This window comes from Eublepharis macularius, chromosome 12 (assembly GCF_028583425.1).
Source record: "Eublepharis macularius isolate TG4126 chromosome 12, MPM_Emac_v1.0, whole genome shotgun sequence".
NCBI classification, from domain to species: Eukaryota; Metazoa; Chordata; class Lepidosauria; order Squamata; family Eublepharidae; genus Eublepharis; species Eublepharis macularius.
The window spans coordinates 23,407,149-23,429,386 of NC_072801.1; the positions used below are offsets into that span (position 1 = coordinate 23,407,149).

At 45.9% G+C, this 22,238-nt stretch overlaps 1 protein-coding gene across 1 annotated transcript in view; it reads right to left on the reverse strand.

The window, feature by feature from the left end:
* Positions 1-5,146: 5,146 nt before the first annotated feature.
* The window catches only part of ADAP1 (ArfGAP with dual PH domains 1), a 70,914-nt gene continuing 53,822 nt past the window's right edge, over positions 5,147-22,238 (reverse strand). The window contains exons 7-11 of the mRNA XM_054993056.1: positions 21,935-22,018; positions 15,917-15,979; positions 13,561-13,632; positions 10,646-10,874; positions 5,147-9,465 (exon numbers count right to left, since the gene is read on the reverse strand). Of these exons, the coding sequence (XP_054849031.1) occupies positions 9,437-9,465; positions 10,646-10,874; positions 13,561-13,632; positions 15,917-15,979; positions 21,935-22,018 (477 nt within the window). The 3' untranslated portion in view covers positions 5,147-9,436. The remainder of the gene's footprint in view (positions 9,466-10,645; positions 10,875-13,560; positions 13,633-15,916; positions 15,980-21,934; positions 22,019-22,238) is intronic.

Genomic DNA, 22,238 nt, shown 5'->3' on the forward strand with positions numbered 1-22,238 from the left:
CCCACCTGTGCCCACCAGCAAGGGCTGGCAGTTAGCTAGCTATTCTCCCACCCCCTTGTAATTTCTGGCGAGGGGTCTCACTGCTCCCAGGCACTGTCTGAAAATTCTGCGATACGTTTGATGGATGTTGCTTAATTCTATGTCGATTGTGCCATTTGCAGGAATAAATTTGACAAGGCAGTGTGGTGAGGGAATACAGGCTGAAGCACAACCCGGAAAGACCCTGTTTGGTTTCTTGTCTTTTGGGGCCACAGGCATGATTCTTAAGGGCAGCGAGACTTTCTAGTCCAGGGATAGAGTTCCTTTATTTACAGAAAGTTTCTCATTTGTTGTCTTGCTGCTCAACCAAAATCTATCCCTGCATTTAAAAGCAGAGCTTCTTTTATCTGAGTCTCTAACAGTGGCTTCTGCTCTCCTGCAGTACTGTTCGAGACTTCCAAACTGTCAAGAGCATCTCTTCGTAAGCTTCTTTTCTCTAAGCTTAAAAACACCCAGTTATTTCCAGCTTTTCTCCCCCTCGTGCGATTTCCATTTGTCAGTGCAGCTCTGCCCCAAGTCCTTGCCAGCTTTATCTTCCTGCTTGAAAGACACCCAGAACTGACTTGCTTGGGCTGCAAAAGGGGGGCTGGCCATTTAAACCTACTGCACAACATTCTTGGATGGGGTGAAGGTCATGCGGCTAGAATGGCCTCCTTCTCTGAAACTCTGCTGCAAAATAGATGCCTGTCTAAAGCAAAAAAAAAAAAAAATTACTGCTAAGCTTCTGCAGAAATGTATGGCCTGTAGTTGGGAAAGGCTCCCTACTGATTGCCTTGTGCAATGAGAAGCATATTGTGAAATGTCATAGAGGGAAAGAGCATTTCCTCATATGTTACGCATGCCTTGCATATGCTTAAGCCCTAGACGAATAGCTCATTCGGCAGGGAGGAGGAAGAACCTTTCTAAAGTTCTTGTGTATTAGATGGTAGGTCGAGCTGAGGGGTAGAATGGAGGAGGCAGCTCATTCAACGGTATGAGATCACAGTGGGACAGACTCCAAAGTGTACTGTGCAAGATATATGAGCTACTGAAAATATTCAGAATTAAGCACAAACCTTTCTTTTGCAACCAAACTAAATCATTTGTCGATGTAAGGATCACTATGTTTGTAATCAGTCTTTTATGTGCAATGAGCACCATACAGCCAAAGTTAAGATTCCATTGTTGATGGGAAAATTGGGGCACTTTTTAAAGACTAATAAAATTAGGAGGGGGGGGGGTTGCAGCCTACAGCTCACTCCTTCAGCTGGGAGGTAGACCTGGACTCCAGTCCATGAAACCTCACTATCAGTTGTATTAGTCATTCAGGCTCCAAGACAGACCTGGCAGTATCTTAACACAACCCTCCCTTTGCAGGTTTCTACAGGCTAGCACACTCTTGAGTGCACGACTGTTCAGTGTCCTTTACCTTGCACAGCTTTTCTCACCATAGCGCCACATTCCTGCTTGCAGCTTGGCAGGGACACTCTTAGAGAGATCCCTGCTTCTTTAGAAGCACCCCTGGGTGAATGTCAATGAGACGCTAAGCATCTGTTGGGAAGGTGGTGGTCCTCCATAGTCTCTTACTTTAAGAGCTTCACACCCCCTCCTTCAGTGAGTGAGCAAGTGCAAGCTGTAGTTTGTGATTCCAGTGCCATAACAAATGATGGTATATTGTAGATAGATGCTCTGCGCGCTCGCATATAGCAGCAAACCATCTGAACCTTACTATTAAGTAGCTCTTTCCAGGTAGAAAGCTTGAAGCGATGTGCTGCTCTTCCAAGCGATCGCCACAACAACACTGTTGCTGCTTAATTCCCACTAGTTTCAGAATTGTCTGTAGAAAAGCTTCATCCAGTCCTACACATTTGCTTGTTGTGGCGGTCCATAGATTCAGAGATGTAAAAAACAAGAGGGAACAGCTTGCTGAAAGTTGCTAGTTCTGAACATCTGTTTCTGGCCTCTCTCTTCAGCTAGGGTTGCTGTTGGCTTAGTTGGGTGATGGCCAGCAGAGGTGACGTGGAGGTTTTTGTGTGTGCTTCAGCCCCTTAATGACATCTGCAAGTAACTGGAGTGTGGATTAATGTTTGTTGACTTAGTTAACTCTCCAACAAATGGCCCACATCATGCTTTCTTAAAAATTCAAGGGTTGGCAAAGCAAGATGTCGTTCTAATGCTATTGGGAAAGATGAGGAATGAGGCTATCAGACCGATCTGATCTGAGAATGGGAATAGACAAACCGCTCTGTGGTACTAGCGGAGACTGTTTGTGGGAGTGCGATTTTAAATTCTCAGGATAAAGAACATTAATTTGACGGGGAGCAGGTGCTTGTCTGGCAGCCTGAAACGTTCATGTGCTGCTGAGGAATCTGCTGGGCATCCAATTCAGGGATGGGTTTGTGATCTGCTAGGAAATGCTGTTGTCTTCCCATTGCTACTAGGTGGATTCAGGCCGGGAGCTAGTCAAAGGACTAACTGGGGAGAGTTAACCAAGGTATGGGGCACCTGATGCATCCTGGGTTGTGTACAGTTGCCATCAGTGAACTGGAATTTTGCTTTAAGGGAAGTGAGTTTTCTCTGCAGAGTTGGAAGCAGTGAAAAGTGCATCAAATAGGCTGTATCTCATATGCACAATTTACTGTGTTTCTACTGGAGCTGCGCTGGGCTCCAAGCACAGAGGTTTTAAAAAGGAAACGTAAGGCCTGTTCCCCTCCCTGGCATGGAAGTGTCGCCTGCACACAGCCCTCAGCCCATACCCAAATTCCCAATGGGATGGAGCACTTTGGTTGGTGGCTCCCAGAGCCTCAAGGTTAGTCTACCAGAGGGTGTTCATCTCCCTTTAATTTATTGCTTGTTTGTTTAAGAGCTGTAAAAGCCCCGGTTTAGATAAACCAATAGCAGCCAGGCTCATCATGTGATTGGTCCTCAATGGCTTTTTAAAAGGAGAGGTGGGCCAACAGGGCTTCATTTGGGGTGGGACAAGGTTTTGAGATGAGTTGGTTTTGTTTGGGTGGATTTGAGATAAGAAGCTGTGCTGTCTCCCACTTCTCCCTTAGAGTATAAAATACACTATAAGCATGGCGAAGGGCTTCATGCCCTCCTCAGCAGCTTTACAGCCTTCTAAGTACATTGACTTCAGTGGACTCAGAAGGGTGGAACTCTGCTTAGGATGGCCTTGCCAAAATAACTTGGAAATCACATCCCAGTAAAACATGACAGCTTTGAGGGCCCCAGAAGCTTTAACTTCAGGCATATTTACACAACATTGCTCTCCTCTGATTCCTAATCAGGTGTCTGAAACTGGACTGCTCTACTGGACATTGTGAGGCAAAGGCAAGGAAAAGGGCCCTGAACATGAGCGGTTAATCTCCTGGCTGATGGGAGGCATTGCTGGGAAACAAACTCACACGCCACCCCATTACGCGAAGAGGCATTGTGAAGGGCAAAACTAATCACGATGCATTGTCACAAACGGAGGAGAGCCTGAAGTGGCTAAGGGCTGGGAGCATTGGTCCTTCTGCCCACGTATTATAAGTGTGCACAGCTCCCACAACCATTTTTTCCCTGCATACTTGTTCCCTTACCTCTTTTGAACGAGAAAGGGATAAAAGGGAGGAAAATGTGCATGGATTTCCTGGGCTGCAATTCGTCACTGTTGCAGCCTGGCTTCAGCAGGAATGGCCGAACCCAAGATTGCCACCAGACAGAAGAGAGAAAAATGTGCATGGATTTCCCCACCTGCAATTTGCCATCTACACAGGCCAAGAAGGTCCCTGTAAATGGACCAAAGAATCGAGCGGAAGTACAGCCCTCAAGTGGGTAAAGTTGCCAGATGGGATCCAGAGAAATACTAGACCCTGAGAAGGGGGGGGGGGTGGCACTCACCTAAAAAGTAGTGACATCATCATGCTGCCCCACTTCATGGGTGGGCGGGCGGGCAGCTAGCCACTCCCAAGGCATCACCATGGAGGAGACCAGCCACTCCCAGGCTGCTCAGGAGGCTGGGTAGTCAGTCAGCCATTTCTGGGCTGTGCCGTTGCAGGCGCCCGGGTAGGCGGCCACTCCTGGGCGATGCCACACAGGCACCCAGGTGAGCAGCCAGCCACTCCCAGGTAGATTAGCACAGTCGCAGGAGGCTGGCAGGGTGCCCAGGCTGGCGGCTGAGGTGGAACTGAGGGGAGGGGCCAGGTGTCTGGTATTTGGGAGATGCTTCTTCCAGACAGTCTCCCAAATACCAGGCTGTCCAGGTGAAACTGGAACCTGGCAACCCTACAAGGGGTCCATAAAAAGTTACTGGCATGTGAAAAAATTAAGGATCTCAAGGTGGAAAAAAAAGACATCTTTACGTCCCTCTGTTATACCCCAAACAACCCGTATTAAAAGCTGGTGAATCTTTGAGTGGCTGGGAGTGTAAAGCCTCTCTAGCATTGCAAAACAGGTCTCCGCTAGAAACTGCACCTTTGCCCAGATTTTTATTAGGGCACCTGTTTTTCTAGGCTTATTTATATGAAATGGAGGATGACTTTTTTGGGGGAAACCTGGGGGCCCTTGAGAGCTGTGCTCGATAAGTATCTTATGCCCTTGTCCAAATGTACAATAAATACTTCTGTATGGTTATAAATATCCATTCTAGCTTGCTACATTGCATTCTAATTCTATAATTCCATTCTTTCCATTTTGGGGGCATATCATATCTGATATCTGCCCTATTTCTAATTTTTGTAATCCTAGTCGTATTGCCCTGCTTATTAGGTATCTCATGCTAAGGTAATTCCTTCTTTTGCAGTGAAACAGTTATGGGTAGCTCTAAAGCACAGTGGCTTGCCCATTTCCCACCATGAATCCAGGTCAGTAAAGAAAAGCTCAAACTGGCTTTAGCTTCAGATATCACTGCAAACTGTCGTGTGTTCCAGAAGGAGAATCTTGGAGAAGTAGACAGAGCCTCTGAGCTCCCTTGCAAAGGCGAAAACCATAGTGGACTCTTACCTTTTTCTGAGTCTAAGGCTGAAGCAGTCTTCTAGTTTCAGGAAAAGAAAAATGGTTAGCAAGAGTTGAGAGAACACTATTTTCTGTCCTGTTGCCTGCCCCCCCCTACACACAACAAAACCATTTATTATCTCCATTCAGCTGATGTAGTAATAATTTATTGGCCTGAATGACATTTAGTATCACCGTTTTATTAGCAGTGGCTTAAATGTATGCAATGGACAAAAGGGAAATTATTCTACACACGCACATTGAAAGAAAGAGATGCATTCTGGCACCCAGAAAAAACGCTGGTTTCCCTGCCTCGCTCTCTTTCTTAAATTCTGGGCATTTGTTCTGGCATTTCAGAGAGAAGTATCTTCCTGACAATGACCGGAAACTTTTCCTTAAAACTTTTAAAACTCTGCAAAGATCATTGCTGAGGCTTTAAAAGGCGGGGCGGAGATTCATCTCTATCCCACCTCCACCTTCCATTTTATCCGTACAACATCTTGTGAGGTGGGTTAGGCTGAAAGAGAGAGACTGGCCCAGCATCACGAGCTTTGTGGCAGGGTGGAGATTTGAATGCCGCTTTTCCCACTCGGAGACTTGAACCACTGCAGCACACTGACTTAATATAACCTCCAGCTAGCAAAACAAGCAGGTGATGGCAAAAGGTGATTCCTCTGCTCTGTCAGTACTGATGTGACCACAAGAGAGAAACTGGAAGAGGGACTCCCCCCTCCCCCTTCTTATAACCCCCATTAAGGCATAAGTATTTCACGTATTGCCTGGGAAGCTCCCATGCACCAAAGGGGGAAAAGCTTCCTGTCTGAGGTGTGCTAGTTGAGAAGGAGATGGTTCTTGAAGCAGCACCATCAACAAAAATCTGCCTGGCACTATGACTGATGTATGCCCCCAGGAGAGTCCATGACCCAACACCTAGATCCCTGTCTGTCGTCGTCCATGACCCTTTCCAACAATCTAAGTCAGGGGTCCCCAATGTGGTGCCCATGGTCCCAACTGTGCTTGCTGACACCTCTCCTTGTGCCCGCCATGTATTTTTAGAAAGTGGGCGGGGCCAGGTGGGGCTTTTGTCCAGCGGGGCTTTTGATTGGCCATTTGATCAGCTGTGCAGATGTTTAAAAACATTGCTTAGGCAGAAGCTGCTTTCACAGCACAAGAAGCTAAGCTGTAGCAGGCATTTTGTGGCTGGCTCTGCCTCCTGTAGCAGCCATTTTGTTGCTGTACCCACCATACTGTGCACTGGGGGACAAAGAGTTATGGTGGGCTAAGTCCATTGCAGAAAAATATTTGACGCTCCCCCTTTATTAACCAGTCAGTCTGCATACTACCACATGTACAAACCACCAGGAGAGTTGCTTTTGCAAGCCCCATGTAAATGAATAGGACATATAGAAGTCCTATTTATTTCAATGAGAATTATGCATCAGTGGTTCCTTATAGATTGCTTGGAGGTTTTCTGAATGATACAGTGGACTTCTAAAAAGATCATTTCTGATGCTGAGAGAGAGAGAGAGAAGGAAAGAAAAAGACAGCAGGGGCTGTACCATTCCAGCCCTTTTAACCTTTATGCCAGTGTTGCCACCACTTAGATACAAAGGCCACAATACAGCTTTAAGTTCACTAATTTCAGTGGGCTTCAACATGCTTAATGCACCTATTGAACTGTGTTTTGGATTCTACGTTGTTTTCTCACTAGCAGGCACTTAATTTGGTCTCCCCCAACATGGGCCGGTTTTCATCACATCTAATTTTAACTATCCTACATATAAAGACATTCTATTTGCATGTAGTCACTTCCATCTACATTGAACAACATTTTTCAGAGTTCACATCTTTGCTATTTAAAAAACAAAACAGAAACCTCATTGGCAACATTTACGCACATCACAATACCCATACAAAACAAAGCTACATCAACCTCTGCCTCACCCAAGCTTTCCTACAAAGAGAGTTGCATTAACACATCACAGCAAATGTGTGCTTTTGTCAAAAGCAGGTCGGATGTTATGGCCAGCTCAAAAACAGTGAGAGGAGGGAGTGGCCAAGGCCTTGAGAAAAATGGGTCAATCCAGGAGATCACAGAGGAAACTGGCTAACAAACTTCCCACGTTGTATTTGCTGTCTCTTTAGGCTGAATTAAGTTGGTTCATGTCCTCTGTCATAATTCTGCAAATAATTTCTATATCTGATCCTTCAAAAGAACAAGATGTAGGGCATATGGCCTTGCTTCTGCCCATGAATCACTTAGAATGGGGACTCCAGTTGTCTGCTTTGCACCCTCTCTGTACTACCTGGTTAAAAAGACCCCTAGCAGTCTCTCTTCTGGGAGCCCCAAATCCTGAAGTCCAGCTCTGGCTTTTGGTCTGTTAGGGTTACCAGTTTTCCTGTAAAAGATGACGATATGCCCACAGAGCTTGGCAGGTAAAGATCCACAGCACAGAGAGGATCATATAGGAGGAATTCCACTAGGACTTTTGCATGGCCAAAGTTAGTTGCAGATTGGATACTTATAAAGGGTGGTGGATTTCTGTTACTACAAACAGCCTAAAGAAAATTCTCTTTTGGTGGTCCTGTCCACTTCCACAGTTTCCTCTGACATGTCACTGCGATTTAACATCTGATTTAACATCACAGAAGAGCTCTGGAAAGTCCCTCCCAAATCTCCAGTTGGAGACTTCAACACGGGGCACTGCAAAAACAGAGTCCAGTTGCACACCAGTTATGCGCCCTGAAGCCATATGAAGACCAGGCATGTGCTTAAACTCTTTCCCATTGCTATCAGTGAGGCACATAGCCCAATCTTAGGCGTGTTTTCCCAGAAAAGAGGGCCCAGTTGTGCTCAGGGGGCTGTGCCCCCAAACAAGTGTGCCTAGGAAGTCAGCCTCAAAACAACTGAACTCGCTTCAGGGCAAACCATAGGGGAGGAAATGCTCAACCATATTTGGGAGGCTATTTGTTTAAGAAAAGGAACACATCGCCATCTGAGAGGTAAGTGCAGGTGTCAATCTTACGATTTTAGCCTAAAGGGGTTTTCTTGCTTCTTTTCACAGCAAACAGGTTATAGACATTTGGGCTCAGATAGGGGCTTCATGCTGTCTGTGGCCAGCCTTGCCAAACTCATAGCCAACAGAGTCAGGTTTATTTATTTATTTAACTTAATTCCCCCCCCCCATTTTCCTCCCCAAGATTGGCTTATATCGTTCTTCTCCATTTTTTTCTCAGAACAACCCTGCAAGGTAGGCTAGGTAGAGAGGTGCAACTGGCCCAAGATTGCCCAGGAAGATTCCACGGCCAAGGGGGAATTCAAACCTGGGTCTTCCAGATCCTAGCCTAACACTCTAACCACTACAGCACACTGGCTCTCACACCACTCTAGTAACATTAAAGTAATTAAGAGCACTCCAGGCTGAGACTCTGAAGAAGCAAAACAGGAAACTATATCTTATATCATCCATTTATGGATTTTACTGACATTCAGTCCCCCTGCCCATGTATTTTTCCCTGCTTGACACTCCACCCCACTTTCTCAGCTCTAGGATGGGAAGCCGAAAAAGATACTTTCTGGAACTCCTGATAGGTTGTGCTAAGCTTACTCTTTCAACAGGACGGCACCAGGCTGTATGGCTTGGAAGAAGCTTGGAAGAAACTCCCAAGCATCACAACAACATTCATCGCCAAAAATAAATACAAACCTTCTACTTAAGCATCTCAAGGTGATGAAGCAGCCCCTCCCCTCCCTTGAAATGAGCGTCAGTGGCTATTTAAATAGTAGCATTCAACGATGCCCACATGGGATATGATCAGAAGGCATTTGTTGAAACTTCAGCATCATGCGCAACACCTGTTGGACTTTTGTATCGGTTCTTCCTAGGAATGGACAGCAGGGTTTAGGGCTGATGGAAGCCAGATCGCTGCAGGTGTCTCTTGAACGAACGGCTGCCCTCCTCCAAAATAGGAATCCCATTCTCTAAAGACAAACTCTTTAGGAGAAAGCATTCTGGACAAAGGGTGTGTTCTTCTCATGACCAAAGCAAGTGATAGGGAGGAGAAGGGGAGAGAAAATGTGGAAGAGAGCATTCTTCTTAATCTCCCATGCCAACAGCATGCTCAGACTCCAGGATACTTCCTTCCTGACTGTAGTGAGACACACAAGATGCACGCTTGCAGTCACTGCTGACTGGTACCTTGACTAGGCTGTGATGCAAGAGCCACGTTGTTCCCTGGTTTGGGAAGCATGAAGGTTCTCAAATGTCTGCTTTGGCCTTGGCAGCACCGTCCTTCATTTTGCAGCTGCCACGAGCATTTCCCATCTTGTAGTCCAAGGTATTTTGCTGAACATCTCATCACCATTAAAATTGCAAAGAACAAACGACATTCTTGAGTTGTAAACAGATCAGCATATACTGTTCGCTCAGGCCTGATGCCACTACGGTTTATGCTTGAAATGCGCTTCCACTGGGAAGGAAGAAAAGGTTATGGAAAACACTAGGCAGTCTGATTAATTAATCCAAAGTCTTTTGATCAACTAAAAAATCCCATTTATCAGACACTATGATTTTGGGAAGATATTAAGTATTTTTAATATTAAGGACTTCTAAAAACTGCAGGTGCCAGGCACAAAGGAGAAGAAACATTTCCCTTTAATTTGTATACAAGAAGAAATGACTCATCTAGGACTCTGGACTTCTGAGAACAAGGAATGCATGCTTCATTTCTTCAAAACTATAGTCTATTTATATCAAAATGTAATAGTTTATTAAAGTTAAAATGCATGTAGCTTAGGTCTATTCAGGTTTGTTAAGTAACAACTTTAAATGCAGGGTCATAGATCCAGAGGAGTTAGCCCTGTTAGTTTGTAGTTGCAAAATAGTAAAGAGTCCAGTAGCACCTTTAAGACTAACCAACTTTATTGTAGCATAAGCTATCAAGAACCACAGCTCTCTTCGTCAGATGCAATATGCGACAATAAAGTTGGTTAGTCTTAAAGGTGCTACTGGACTTTTTGCTATCTTGTAAATGCAAGGGCACCCTATCTCAAGGACAGAGTATCTACTTTGCATGGAGAAAGTCCCAGCTTTAATCCCTGGCATCTGCAGTTTAAAAAAAGGATCAGGTAGTAGGTGAGGGAGGAAAAGCTCTACCTGAGAGCCTAGAGAGCTGCTGCCAGTCAGAGGAGATAATGCGGACCTTGCTGGACCAAAGGTCTGATTCACTATAAGGCAGCTTCATGTGCTCATGTGTGTCCTGAGATATATTTCAGTTTCCCCCCAAAAGTGACCCCTATTTTAAAAAAACTGTGGTGGGGAAAAGCAGTTTTTCGACAAATGGCTCCAAAACTCCCCACCAGGGCTTTTTTTCAGCTGGAAGGTGGTGGAACAGAGTTCCAGCACCTCTTGAAAATGGTCACATGGCTGGTGGCCCCGCCCCCTGATCTCCAGACAGAGGGGAGTTGAGATTGCCCTCCGTGCTGCCAAGCAGCACGGAGGGCAATCTAAACTCCCCTCTGTCTGGAGATCAGGGGGCGGGGCCACCAGCCATGTGACCCTTTTCTCCGAGGGCAACCCACTGAGTTCCACCACCTCTTTCTTCAGAAAAAAATCCCTGCTCCCCACCATGTTACCTCCTCTAGCCTCACCTGCATACTCTTGTGGCAACATGGGCCGGCTTATCACTTTCTGAAAAGCCGCAATCCACTCCAACTGGTCGCTTTCCGTCTCACAGGCAAAAAGGAACTTCCTGTCTGGAGTCACGATGGTTATGCCGTGCTGCCAGTGATTTCCCTGGATGGATGGCGGGAGCCCCTCCAAGACCTTGTAGCTGTTTTCTTTGCTGCCAATGAAGACCTCCCCCCTGGCAAAGGCGTCCTACAGAATGAAAAAGAAAACCCTCTCTGAGCGTTTTCAAGGCACAGCATATTTTCAGAACAATGTGGAGATACAAGGGCTTGTTCAAGGAAGCATTAAATCCATCATCATCATTGTAACAAACAGCAACAACATGCAATTTAAATACCACCGTTCAGGACAACTTAATGCACACTCAGAGCAGTTTACAAAGTGTGTTATTATTATCCTCACGCCAATCACCCTGTGAGGTGGGTGGGGCTGAGAGAGCTCTGAGAGAGCTGTGACTGATCCAAGGTCACCCAGCTGGCTTCAAGCAGAAGAGAAGGGAATCAAACCCAGTTCTCCAGATTAGAGTCCCGCCGCTCTTAACCACTACACCAAACTGACTCTCACACCAAACTGGCTGAGAAGGTGACTGCGCCTGGCTCAGATATGGCTTTAGTGGTGGGACAATAGAAGGAAATCATTTTTTTCACAGGAATGACCATTTTATCTCCTATAAATACCAAAGGTGTGATCAAACAAGTATGGCCCCAAGATCCTCGTTTCGGCCTTCAGGCATGGTTCAGACGTAACAACAGTTAAGCCATATTTTGAAGGGAAGTGGGGGGGAAAGCACAAAAGTGTTACATTTTCAAGCCAACCACAAAGCTGGAAGGGAGAGAATGCAAGAAGTGCCCCCAGGCTCTCTAATGTCCTGACAAACCAATGGGGTCCATGCCTCAGTGTTGTTTTGGTGCTTTGTGCAGAGTCATAAGAGGGTATGCCCAGCTTTGGTCAAATAGTCCAGCGTCATCCTTCTGTGACTCAATTGCCAGGGTCTGAGGCAGAGAGCAGCCTTTCCCGACACAATTACACTAGAGGTGCTCAGCACGATCTCTTCTGCCTATCAGTGGCTCTCCAGGGTCTCCCAGCACCTCTTTGCTGGCCTATAGCAAATTGCGACTTTCCGTCATTCAAGATCTAAGCACTACGACCATCCACAGAAAAGTGTATTTTCTATCATGTTCCACCTTTGTCTAGTACAGATTCCAAATTTAAAACCAAACTATGAGAAGCAGATTAAACTGGACCCTTCCAAAGTGATCGGGAAAGAGCATTCTCACAACAGCAGCCTGGCTCAATAAGAAGGGAGAAATCAGCCATTTATTTCAACAACCTGCCTGGTTTCTGACATGGAAAACTATCTTTGAGAGTAGCAAATCCTCCTAAAAGACACGTCCAAGAAAGGAGGTGCTGCCACTTCTGTTGACACTTTCCTTCGCCGCCTATCTATTCCAGGGCCGGCGTCAGAGTTTCTGGCGCCTGTGGCCACTCGTGCGCACGCGCGCAGAGCGTGTGCGCACGCCACGGACTGCGTGATGACATCATCGTGCAATGACATCATCACGCAGCGCAGGATAGCTGGGGCAGCATGCAGAAGCTGCTCCGTGCTCCGCACGCTGCCCCAGGAGCAGCCTGACGGCTTCTGCGCCCGGCTGGGATGTGTGGGGGCAGAGGAGAGCGCAGCAGAGCTGGCGTGGCTGGCTGCAGCTCCTGCTGCAGCCAGCCAGCCCCGTGCCACCGCTGCCGCCACATGCCCCAGCCGGGCGCAGAAGCTGTCAGGCTGCTGCTGGGGCGGCGTGTGGAGCATGGAGCAGCCTCCGCGCGCCACCCCAGCAGCGGCTCATGGCTTCTGCGCCCGGCTGGGGCATGTGGCGGCAGCGGTGGCACGGGGCTGGCTGGCTGCAGCAGCAGCTGCAGCCCAGTCACACCAGCTCCGCTGCGCGCACCTCCGCCCCCCAACACCCCCTCCAGCCCCTCTCCAGTGCCCTCGCACCCGAGGCCACCGCCTACCTGGCCTCCATGGGTGCGCCGGCCCTGATCTATTCATACCATTAGATAAGAGTCTTCCCCCTTCCCAGGATAACCTCTCTGCTCCCTGCAGCCTGAAACCCATCTTTGTTTTTTTTTTTTTTAATTATTTGAGAAAAAATAAAAAATAGAAATAGAAAGTGCATAGAACTTTATACAAAATACATTAAGCGACAATGAAAAGAATATACAGAATATAAAATAATAGATTTAGGCTGCATAGGAAGTATAAGCAAGATATATAACATAACTGAATGTAATACTATTTCTCCTGTCCCTCAATTAATCCATTAAAAAAAAGAAAGGGAAAAAACTGTAATACTTCTAGATGGAAAAATCCAATAACATATTTTTAGGGGGGGTTCAGCAGCAAGTGAGATTTTAAATATTTTGTATTCAACCTCACAATATTTGATATATTAACTTATTAGTTTAACTATTTAGCTTAGCTGTTAGTCTATTTTGTAAACCCGTCTTTGTTGATGTGCTTCCACTGTCCTTTTCCAGATTAATATTGATCATTGAAAAGTTTATGAACAATATAATGTTTTGGAAGCACTAAAATCAAGGTCAAAGAACAAATCATGTTGGTTATCACTCATCGGTTCCTATAACATTGAAATCAGCAACACAAAACAGTTGTTGAAGGGGTGGATCAGGCAATAGTAAAGTGTCTTTCGATACCGTCAACTGTGGTCCCCTCAAGCGCCTAGCAGAGATGGGCCTGACTGGTACTATGCTAGATTGGCTTCAAGCATTTCTGGAAGGTAGGTTTCAGAAGGTGGTGTGGGGAGACTTCTGCTCTGCCCTTTGGATCCTATCCAATGTCAAACCCAAACACAGTCCTTACCAAAGGATCTTTGAAATACATTAATCTTCGGTCGTCCATGGTAAACCAGCGCTTCTTGAAACCTTCAGTTTGCTAAAGAGTGGAAAGAGGGATTAACCAATCTGGAAAGTATTTTATAGAACAAAACAGGTAGGCTCCGGATCCTAGCATGATCGTATTCAGTCACACAAACACATCTTAAAATAACACACAAAACTGAGATTCCCTAAATTGTATTAATGTATTTAGTACTTATATATATGGTATAAACTCTCTCTCTCTCTCTCTCTCTCTCTCTCTCACACACACACGCACACACACACACACACACACACACACACACACACACACACCTAAAGTGGTTCAGAGAAATTAAAAAATCCACAATAATTAGCAATAAAATCTATTGTTAACTATCTATAAAACCAACAGAAAAAAATAAACGTTTTGGCTTCTGTTCCAGACATATTTTTAGTTTATCTCCACATTGCCCATCACTACATTGGGGAGAATTGTCTTTGAATCTCAACTTTGATATTTAAAAAAAAAAACAGGGCTGTAGTCCTTATGCTTAGAAGCATGTGTGCAGTTCTTTTTAGCATTAAAGCAGTCTCAATAAGCATTCGAGTTTCTGGCTGCTGGTCTGCGATATCCCACATAGCTCATTTTTCTCTTTCCTCCAGGGCTCTCGGCTCCAGAGTAAATAATGCAAAACTGCAAACGTTGCAAAATAATATGCCAATGTGCCCCCATTTGTACAATGCAGTTTTTCTCACTGCGGAATCTGGATTGCCTGAGAGTAGAGTTTTGATTTAAGCATGAACTACAGCTAGGTCTGTTTGGCCACGTACTCCTTGCATCTGGCTAAACCGGGTGCTGTTTACAAATTCCTATGCCAGCATACAGACCAACTGCAGTACAATCCTAAACAGAGGTATACCCTTCTAAGGCCATTAAAATCAACACTCTATTTAGAATTGCAATGTTGATTTCTCATGATGCTGTCGCAGTGCCTATCTGTGCCTTGTCGCTCCTAGAGAGAGGCTAAAATGGATACTCAAGAGGAGTGGCTGGGGGTTAGCGGCACTGAAGGAGCCCACAAATGAGAAAAACCAAACATGACAGCCAGTGTGGTCTAACACAAGTGGCCGATCCACGAGATCTTGTTTTATTTTCCATATTTAAACAACACAGATGTCTTCAAAACTGTGCACCAATCCAAAGAACCAAACGTTGCAATAACAAATGCAAAACTGGTACACCAAAGACTGGCAACAACAATTTAAAACCGACAAAGTGGCAGAGCATCGTGAAAAGAGTAGCTGCTTTATTCTGGCATGAAAATCCATAAACACCAGTTGATGATGTGGCTAGTGTGTTGAATGAGGATCTGGCAAAGTAAGGTCCAAATCCCCACTCAGGCACGAAAGCTCAGTGGGTGACCTCGGTCCAGTCCCACATTCTCAGACTAGCCTACCTCACCAGATGGTTGTTGTGAGGATAAACTGGAAGAAAGGAAAGCTATCTACGCTGCCCTAAACTCCCTGAAAGAAGGGTACGATACAAATGTAAATAACAACAACATTAATAATAATAATAATAATAATAATAATAATAATAATAATAATAATAGCAGTAGTCAAATAGTTAACAATAGTCAAAAAATGACTTGGTAGCACTTGCTGCCAGTCCAACCGGTCCACCTTAGAAAACTGATTATCTTGGTGGAGAAAATACCTTTAAAAATGCAATTCCAAATTAAGATATGGTTACATTTAAAAGTTAAAAACTCTTAAGTTTAAAAAACTGTCCTAAAACCTTAAAAAAATTCTAAGAAAGTTTGAATTAAAACCTGCTTTAAAATCCCAATTTACTTCAAGTGTAGGTTATGCATTGGACGATCACAGCGTCTGTTTGGGACAATAGGAAAAGAATTTCTCAGGGAGCCTTTCTTCATTAGGACATGTATATGCTGACTCAAATTCTGATCCTAGATCGTAATAATAAACTTGATTCAGTTCATTAGGACAGAGAAGGTGAAGAGTGAACGGTGAACAAGACTCGCATGCTCATCGTGGAGGGATTACATTGCCTGTGCCCTCCCCTGTGCGCCAAAGCCAGCAGATAGACAGACACACAGACAGATAATGCTGCCAGTAGAAGACATGCAAAAAGATGGGGCTGAGCACACATCCCTAAGCAACTTGGTGTCATTTTATTTTAAAGAGTCACTTTTCTAGTCATTATGGCTGTCCCAGCAAATGGGACAGGATTGGAACATGCAGAACAGCCCAAACTACATTTTATTTTCCAACCTGAAGGAAAATAGGAAAACATCCTTGCTTTCGGCATAAACAGAAAGCACAGTGTGACTCACCTTGGGTCCAGTTTTTTCCATGTAACCCTCCTTCAGGTAATTCCTAGAAAGTTTTGGCACCAGCTAGAGTTGAGAAAACACAGAGGGGAAAGAGAAGGGGAAGTAACACATGGTGTTAGTGCAGATACAAAGCAACAGAGGAGAAAAGATCAAGTATTGAAAGCCCAGCCTTTTATTTCCTATGATGCAGCAAGGATTTTTGTGGATTATTTCCAGCCAGGGTTTCTGGGAGGATGCAGACATTCAGCTGGGCCCAAACCACATGAGGCTTTTGGATTTGCCATTCCATTCACCCTCTCCATGGGTGATATTCGGCCCTTAAAAATAGCTAGGGGGAGAGGCGCAGAGAAGAGAGATACAGATCAGGTACATGCTGATTCAGAGAGGAAGAGCTAATACACACCCCTTCCCAATAGCATGGCCTCAATTCATATTCACACACACACACACACACACACACACACACACGGAGTTGCCTTTTAGGGTTAAACACCACATTGTTCCCATCACAAACTGTAATGATGAAAGCCATCTGGTCCCGTAGCTTCATCCCAGCCACCAGAGAAGCAGCTGCTCTGGTTAACATCCCATTGGGCACCATGCGCCCATGAGCAGGGCCCTGAAGATTCGGGACTTAGCAGCAATTTCTGTCTTTCACAGAATTCTTATATGAGCCAGCCAGCTTCCCGGCACTAATGTTTTGCCATCAAAGACGTGAATTCACAGCTAAGCAAGGTTGATTTTTTTGGCAAACTGTGCCCTGCTTTTCTTTTTTTCTGCCCTCCAAGCCTTTTCAAAAATTGTCTGTGGTGTTCGTCTGCAATAGCTGCATGCTTTCAGGCAATGCAGCCACATGCTACTGGACCTAAAAGGGCCAGGTTACTGGTCCCAGGACTGTGGATGACCCATTTAATCCTGAACTGCTGTTTGCACAAGTGAAACTTTTATTTAAAGGTATGGGGATGTGGTCAACCAGGGAATAAAACTTGAAGTTTCAAACTAACACTCTTGTCAGTAGAATAAATGAAGAAGTCCCAAATCCACAATGAGGGAGTATTTGAGCCTCAGTCTCTTTCCTCTTGGACATCCCTCTCTCAGATCCCTCACTCCTTCGCCTCTTGTCTACCAATTGCCATCTTCCAACTCACATTTTACAATTAATTGTAATACAGCTAATTTAATCCAGAGACACTGATCCCAAGCAACCCTAATCATCATAGTTATAATAATACTATTATTTGCTGTCCACAAGACCTCCTCTATCGATTATTTCTACCTGAATTAACCATCATTAAAACTCAAGAACGACTGTCTTTCTCAGCAGCTCTTCCAGATTCTTTCAGCTGATTCAGAAATACCAGCTCCTTCCGCATAAGCCCTCTTTTGACAATGATGACATCGTGAGAATGCCAGCATTCCTTCCCAACTACTGAAGAAAACCACTTTGCTCCAATAAAGCAAGGTATTGTGTTAGCTGCTGTCACATTCCCATTTCCAAATTGACACGCAACTATTTGATTACACGTCCGCCTCTGACTCAGGCGTGGAGGGCTCAGGAGAAGAACCTGAGGACCACCAGGGTGGGGTTGAGTCGGGTGCTGTGGAGGCACTGGATGACCACGCACCGCTCTGCCAGAGCCTGTAAGGGCTGACCATGCCCCCCCCCAAGAGCAGCAGAGACTCCCCCCTACCAGAGCCTGCAAGCCAATCCTTGCCGCCTGCCTCAGAGATCACCACTGAGTCTTGCCAACCAAGACACAGACTAGGGCCTCCCACGCCAGAGGAACAGCAGCAGAGGTGGTACGAAGGAGGCAAAGAGCGAGGCTGGCAGCGTGCCACTTGCCTGCAGACTCAGAACAGAACACTGGGCGGGACACTTCCTCGCAGGATCATGGCCAGAGCAAACCAGAGGCTCCTGAGCCCCAACACCTGCCAGCAAATGCTGCTGAGCCAGATAAGCCCCTCAGCTGCACTGCTGGGTCAGCTGGTTCCCTGGGCTCTGGCGCCAGATGCTCTTGCCTCAGAGGCCAGCCCACAAAGCGACGGACTGAATCCCAAAGAGTCCAGCCGAACGGGCAGGGCAATGAGATCAAATTCATCAATTAAGTGAAACGGGTTTGCCATTAACAAAAACAACGAGCAACTGCATCAGTTGGGATAGTTAATTAGAAACTGTTACAACAACCAATTAAAATAATAGCTTTATCAGACTCAAAGTGGACAGTTCACCACCAAAATGTCTTCATGAACCCAAGCGAAATCCTTCTGGCTGAAGGAGGCATTATCAGGAGGCATTATTGGGGGCGTGCGTGTGTGTCAGTCTTCGGTGTGTCTCATTAACTGTGGGGAAGAATTTTCCTCTCCCTTCCCGCCCCCCAAGATGGGAGAAGAAGTCTATTGCTACGGCTACGGCTCCTGGAGTGTTCATGCAAAACAGGTACGCTTGCCTACCTCGCCATTTATGAAGGCTGGAGGGATGCCCTGGGACAATTGAGCCTTCCAGATGCACCACACAGCCTCTTGACAGACATGGAGCACAAAGCTGACGAACACACATGAAATCGCCTTATACTGAATCAGACCTTTGGTCCATCCAGGTCAGTATTCCCTACTCAGTCTGGCAGCAGCTCTCCAGGGTCTTTATTATCACCTGACATCTGGTCCTTTTAACTGGAGATGCCTGGGATTGAACCTGGGACCTTCTGCATACAAAGTAGATGCTCTACCACTGACAGTCTCTCTACACAATACACATTACATGAGGATGCTCAAGCGAAGGGAGACGCCATGTTAGCCAGGAATTGTAGTGTAAAAAGACAGATCAGCAGGCTCTGTTAATTTCCCTTCCCCTTCAGGGAGATGAAGAGGAAATAAATAAACCTTCTGAGGAGGTGAAATTGACAGAGCCTGCTGATCTGTCTTTTTACACTACAATTCCTGGTTAACATGGTTGCTCCCTGGTTGCTCCCTTCACTTGAGCAACCTCGTGTAATGCGTCTCATGTAGAGGGACTCTCAGAGACAGCCTCCTGGGGGAATGAGGATCTCTGAATGTGTGCCGCATCAGCCCCACCTTTGGGGGGAGGGGTAAGCAGGGACCACACTGAGAAACTGTATTTGGGCTCGGCTGGGCACAAATTCTAACCATTTTTAGGGCCTCTTGGGCTGGATCCAGAGTAAAATTTCCAATGGTAAAATGTGACTTTCCGGTCTCCCCCCCCGCCCCCACTGATCTCCACAAAACGTTGCTCTCAAGGGACAAGGGGGCCTATTGAATGCTACAGTGGAAAGGGGAAATCATGGAATTTGCCAGTTTACTCTGGATCCAACGTCTTGTCCTGACAGCATGACAAAGGCAGTTTCTAGCCTCTTTTCCCCAGAGGTCCTGTAACATGCGCAGAATTTGCTTAAGCTATGTGACGTCACTTTCCATAAAATTGTAGCCCCATTACATCCAAGCTTCTGTGCTGCGTGATTCTTCTGGTGCTTTGGTGCCATTGACAAGAGGAGAAGAACTTATCCTTCACCCATGCACAACCTCTGCTCTACCCATACACAACCTGATAGGGTTAATATCTGGGGGTGTTGAGTGAAATGTTTAATGTGATTGGGTAGTTTTCCATTGGGGTGTTGCTAAACCAGAACTGAAATTTGTCAGGTTCCCCCCCCCCATTCTCTTGATTTTCATGGCTGCTCCTTTCAATGGGGAAGGGGAGGGGGACCAATTGGAGGCTGTATTGTCGAAGGCTTTCACAGCCGGAGAATGATGGTTGTTGTGGGTTTTCCGGGCTGTATTGCCGTGGTCTTGGCATTGTAGTTCCTGACGTTTCGCCAGCAGCTGTGGCTGGCATCTTCAGAGGTGTAGCACCAAAAGACTTTTGGTGCTACACCTCTGAAGATGCCAGCCACAGCTGCTGGCGAAACGTCAGGAACTACAATGCCAAGACCACGGCAATACAGCCTGGAAAACCCACAACAACAATTGGAGGCTCTTGGGGCAACTGTTTTTGGCCTTAATAGCACCAAAATCATGCAGAACACAATCTTACGTCTAATCTAGAAAACTCCTAAGTTTCAAGCAAATTGAACAAAGGGGGGCAATTTTACAGACCCCCAAAGGAGGTCTCTCTCTGCAGAGCTGCACTTAAGTTCGCTCTACTAATTCCTAAAATGGCTGTCAGACAGCCAGCCAGCGGAGAGCTTCAGCCAGCCACCAGCATTTTTTTAAAAAAAGTCCCGTCTGTGTTCATTTCATTTTCCTACTCTTACAGGGAATGACAATAAAAAAATTTGTTTCCACTGAAAACTCTGCATTTGTCTTTCTTCCCTGTTGTGGCTTGTTGTTTGTTTCATCCCAGAAAGTGAGAGAGGCTTCGGTGAAGCCCCACCCTCAGCTATCTTTGCACCTTCATTATTTCCTATGGGGGATTTCCAGGGGTGGGAGATGGAATAGTTATTTTTCAACCAATTGTCACCAAAATTGCACTGGAGTGTCTTCTGCCTTCCTCTAATTTCAAGCAAATTGGGCAAAGCATTCAAATTCTATGAGCACCTGAGCAAGCGCCCCCACCCCAAACCAGGCTTTTCTACTTTCATAAGAAAAAAGTTTCTCTTCAGCTCACAAAGAAGGGGGAAGGGGGAAGTGGAGGGTGAAGAGAATGGAAGCACTCTTCGGGATTGGCTGGGAGTGCTCTTTGCCTCTCCCTTGCAACAATCTGATTGGAAGGGAGAAATTCAGTACAGATTTAAGTGAAACACCAGTTCAAGTGGTAAATGCTGGCACTCAAAAAGAACATAGATTTCATGAGGGGGGGGGGGGGTTTCAAGACTACCAAGCAGCTAGGACTAGCGTTTCCATTTCAGAAAGTCACAAGTAAATCTCAGAAACTGCTATTTCTGTCATTTTCATTATGCACACCCCTAGAATCTGATATTGAATGGCAGCTGCAGACCAGAATCTCCCTCGGATTAAAGCCCTGCTTGGCACCTGTCTGATTCTGTAGAAAGCGTTTCTTGGCGAGGAAAAAAATAGCCAGGCTTGTAAGGTGGGGAGACCTCTCCCCAAGAGCTGATCACACAACATCTCACCTTGGAAGCTTTGGGACTGATGGCTCCAGGAGATGAAATGCTCCTTAACAAAATTTGCCATCAAAGGAGTTGTATAAAAGGCATGCATGGTATGCATGTAGTAAAGAGTCCAGTAGCACCTTTAAGACTAATCGACTTTATTGTAGCATAAGCTTTCAAGAACCACAGCTCTCTTCGTCAGATGCATCTGTGGTTCTCGAAAGCTTATGCTATGATAAAGTCAGTTAGTCTGAAAGGTGCTACTGGACTCTTTACTATTTTGCCACTACAGACTAACACAGCTAACTCCTGGTATGCATGTGCGTGCCTAATGTGTGAGGATCCACAATTCCCTCATACTGACTGAAGACAGCTCTGCGGTGAGGTTGAATTAAGACAGCTTTCTTTAAGCACAGCAGGAAAAAGACAGCTTTGACCCAAAGCGGCCCAATTTGACAGCAATGTTCTAGTGAAGCTCCCATTATTTTCAAGAAGGCTACTGCAAGACAACTAGACAGCCAGTGTGGTGTAGTTGTTGGAGTGTTGGACTAGGATCAGGGAACTCCAGGTTCGAATCCCCACTCTGTCATGGAAGATGGCTGGGAGACCTTGAGCCAGTCACACCCTCTCAGCCCAAGCTACCCCATAGGGTTGTTGTGAGGATCAAATGGAGGGGGGAGAACAATGTGAGCCACTTTGGGTCCCCACTGGGGAGAAAATCGGGGTATAAATGAAGTAAACAAACAAACTTCCAATGGGATTGTGCCCCACATGCATCAGCCAGGGGATTCGTGTGCTATTTGGACTTGCTGCATTAGATGCCAAAACAATGTAACACCAGCAAGGGGACCAGGACCTCAGCAACAGACCCCAGGCATTCAGCAGGGCCGCAAGGCATCAAACTGATTGGGGGGCAGCCAAGAGGGAGAACAGAATAAAAATGAGAACTCACATCGACATCACTGGCTCCAGGGAACGCCACTTGCAAATAATGGAATCGAGCAGCGCGGATGGCATTAAACCAGTCCACCATTTCCTGATGGGGGCAGGGGGAGGAAACCATTAAAAAAGAGACACAAAAAGCTGTTATCACTTCTGTTCATACCGTTCGAAGTCCGTTTCTAATACACTGAATCTGATTTTGATTTGAATGTACAAGAGATGAAGCGATGCTGCACAGGTTGGCATGATTTCCATAATTTCTATGGAGCAATGTTACAGCAACTCTGCTTTCCAAGCGACACAGTTTAAGTGCC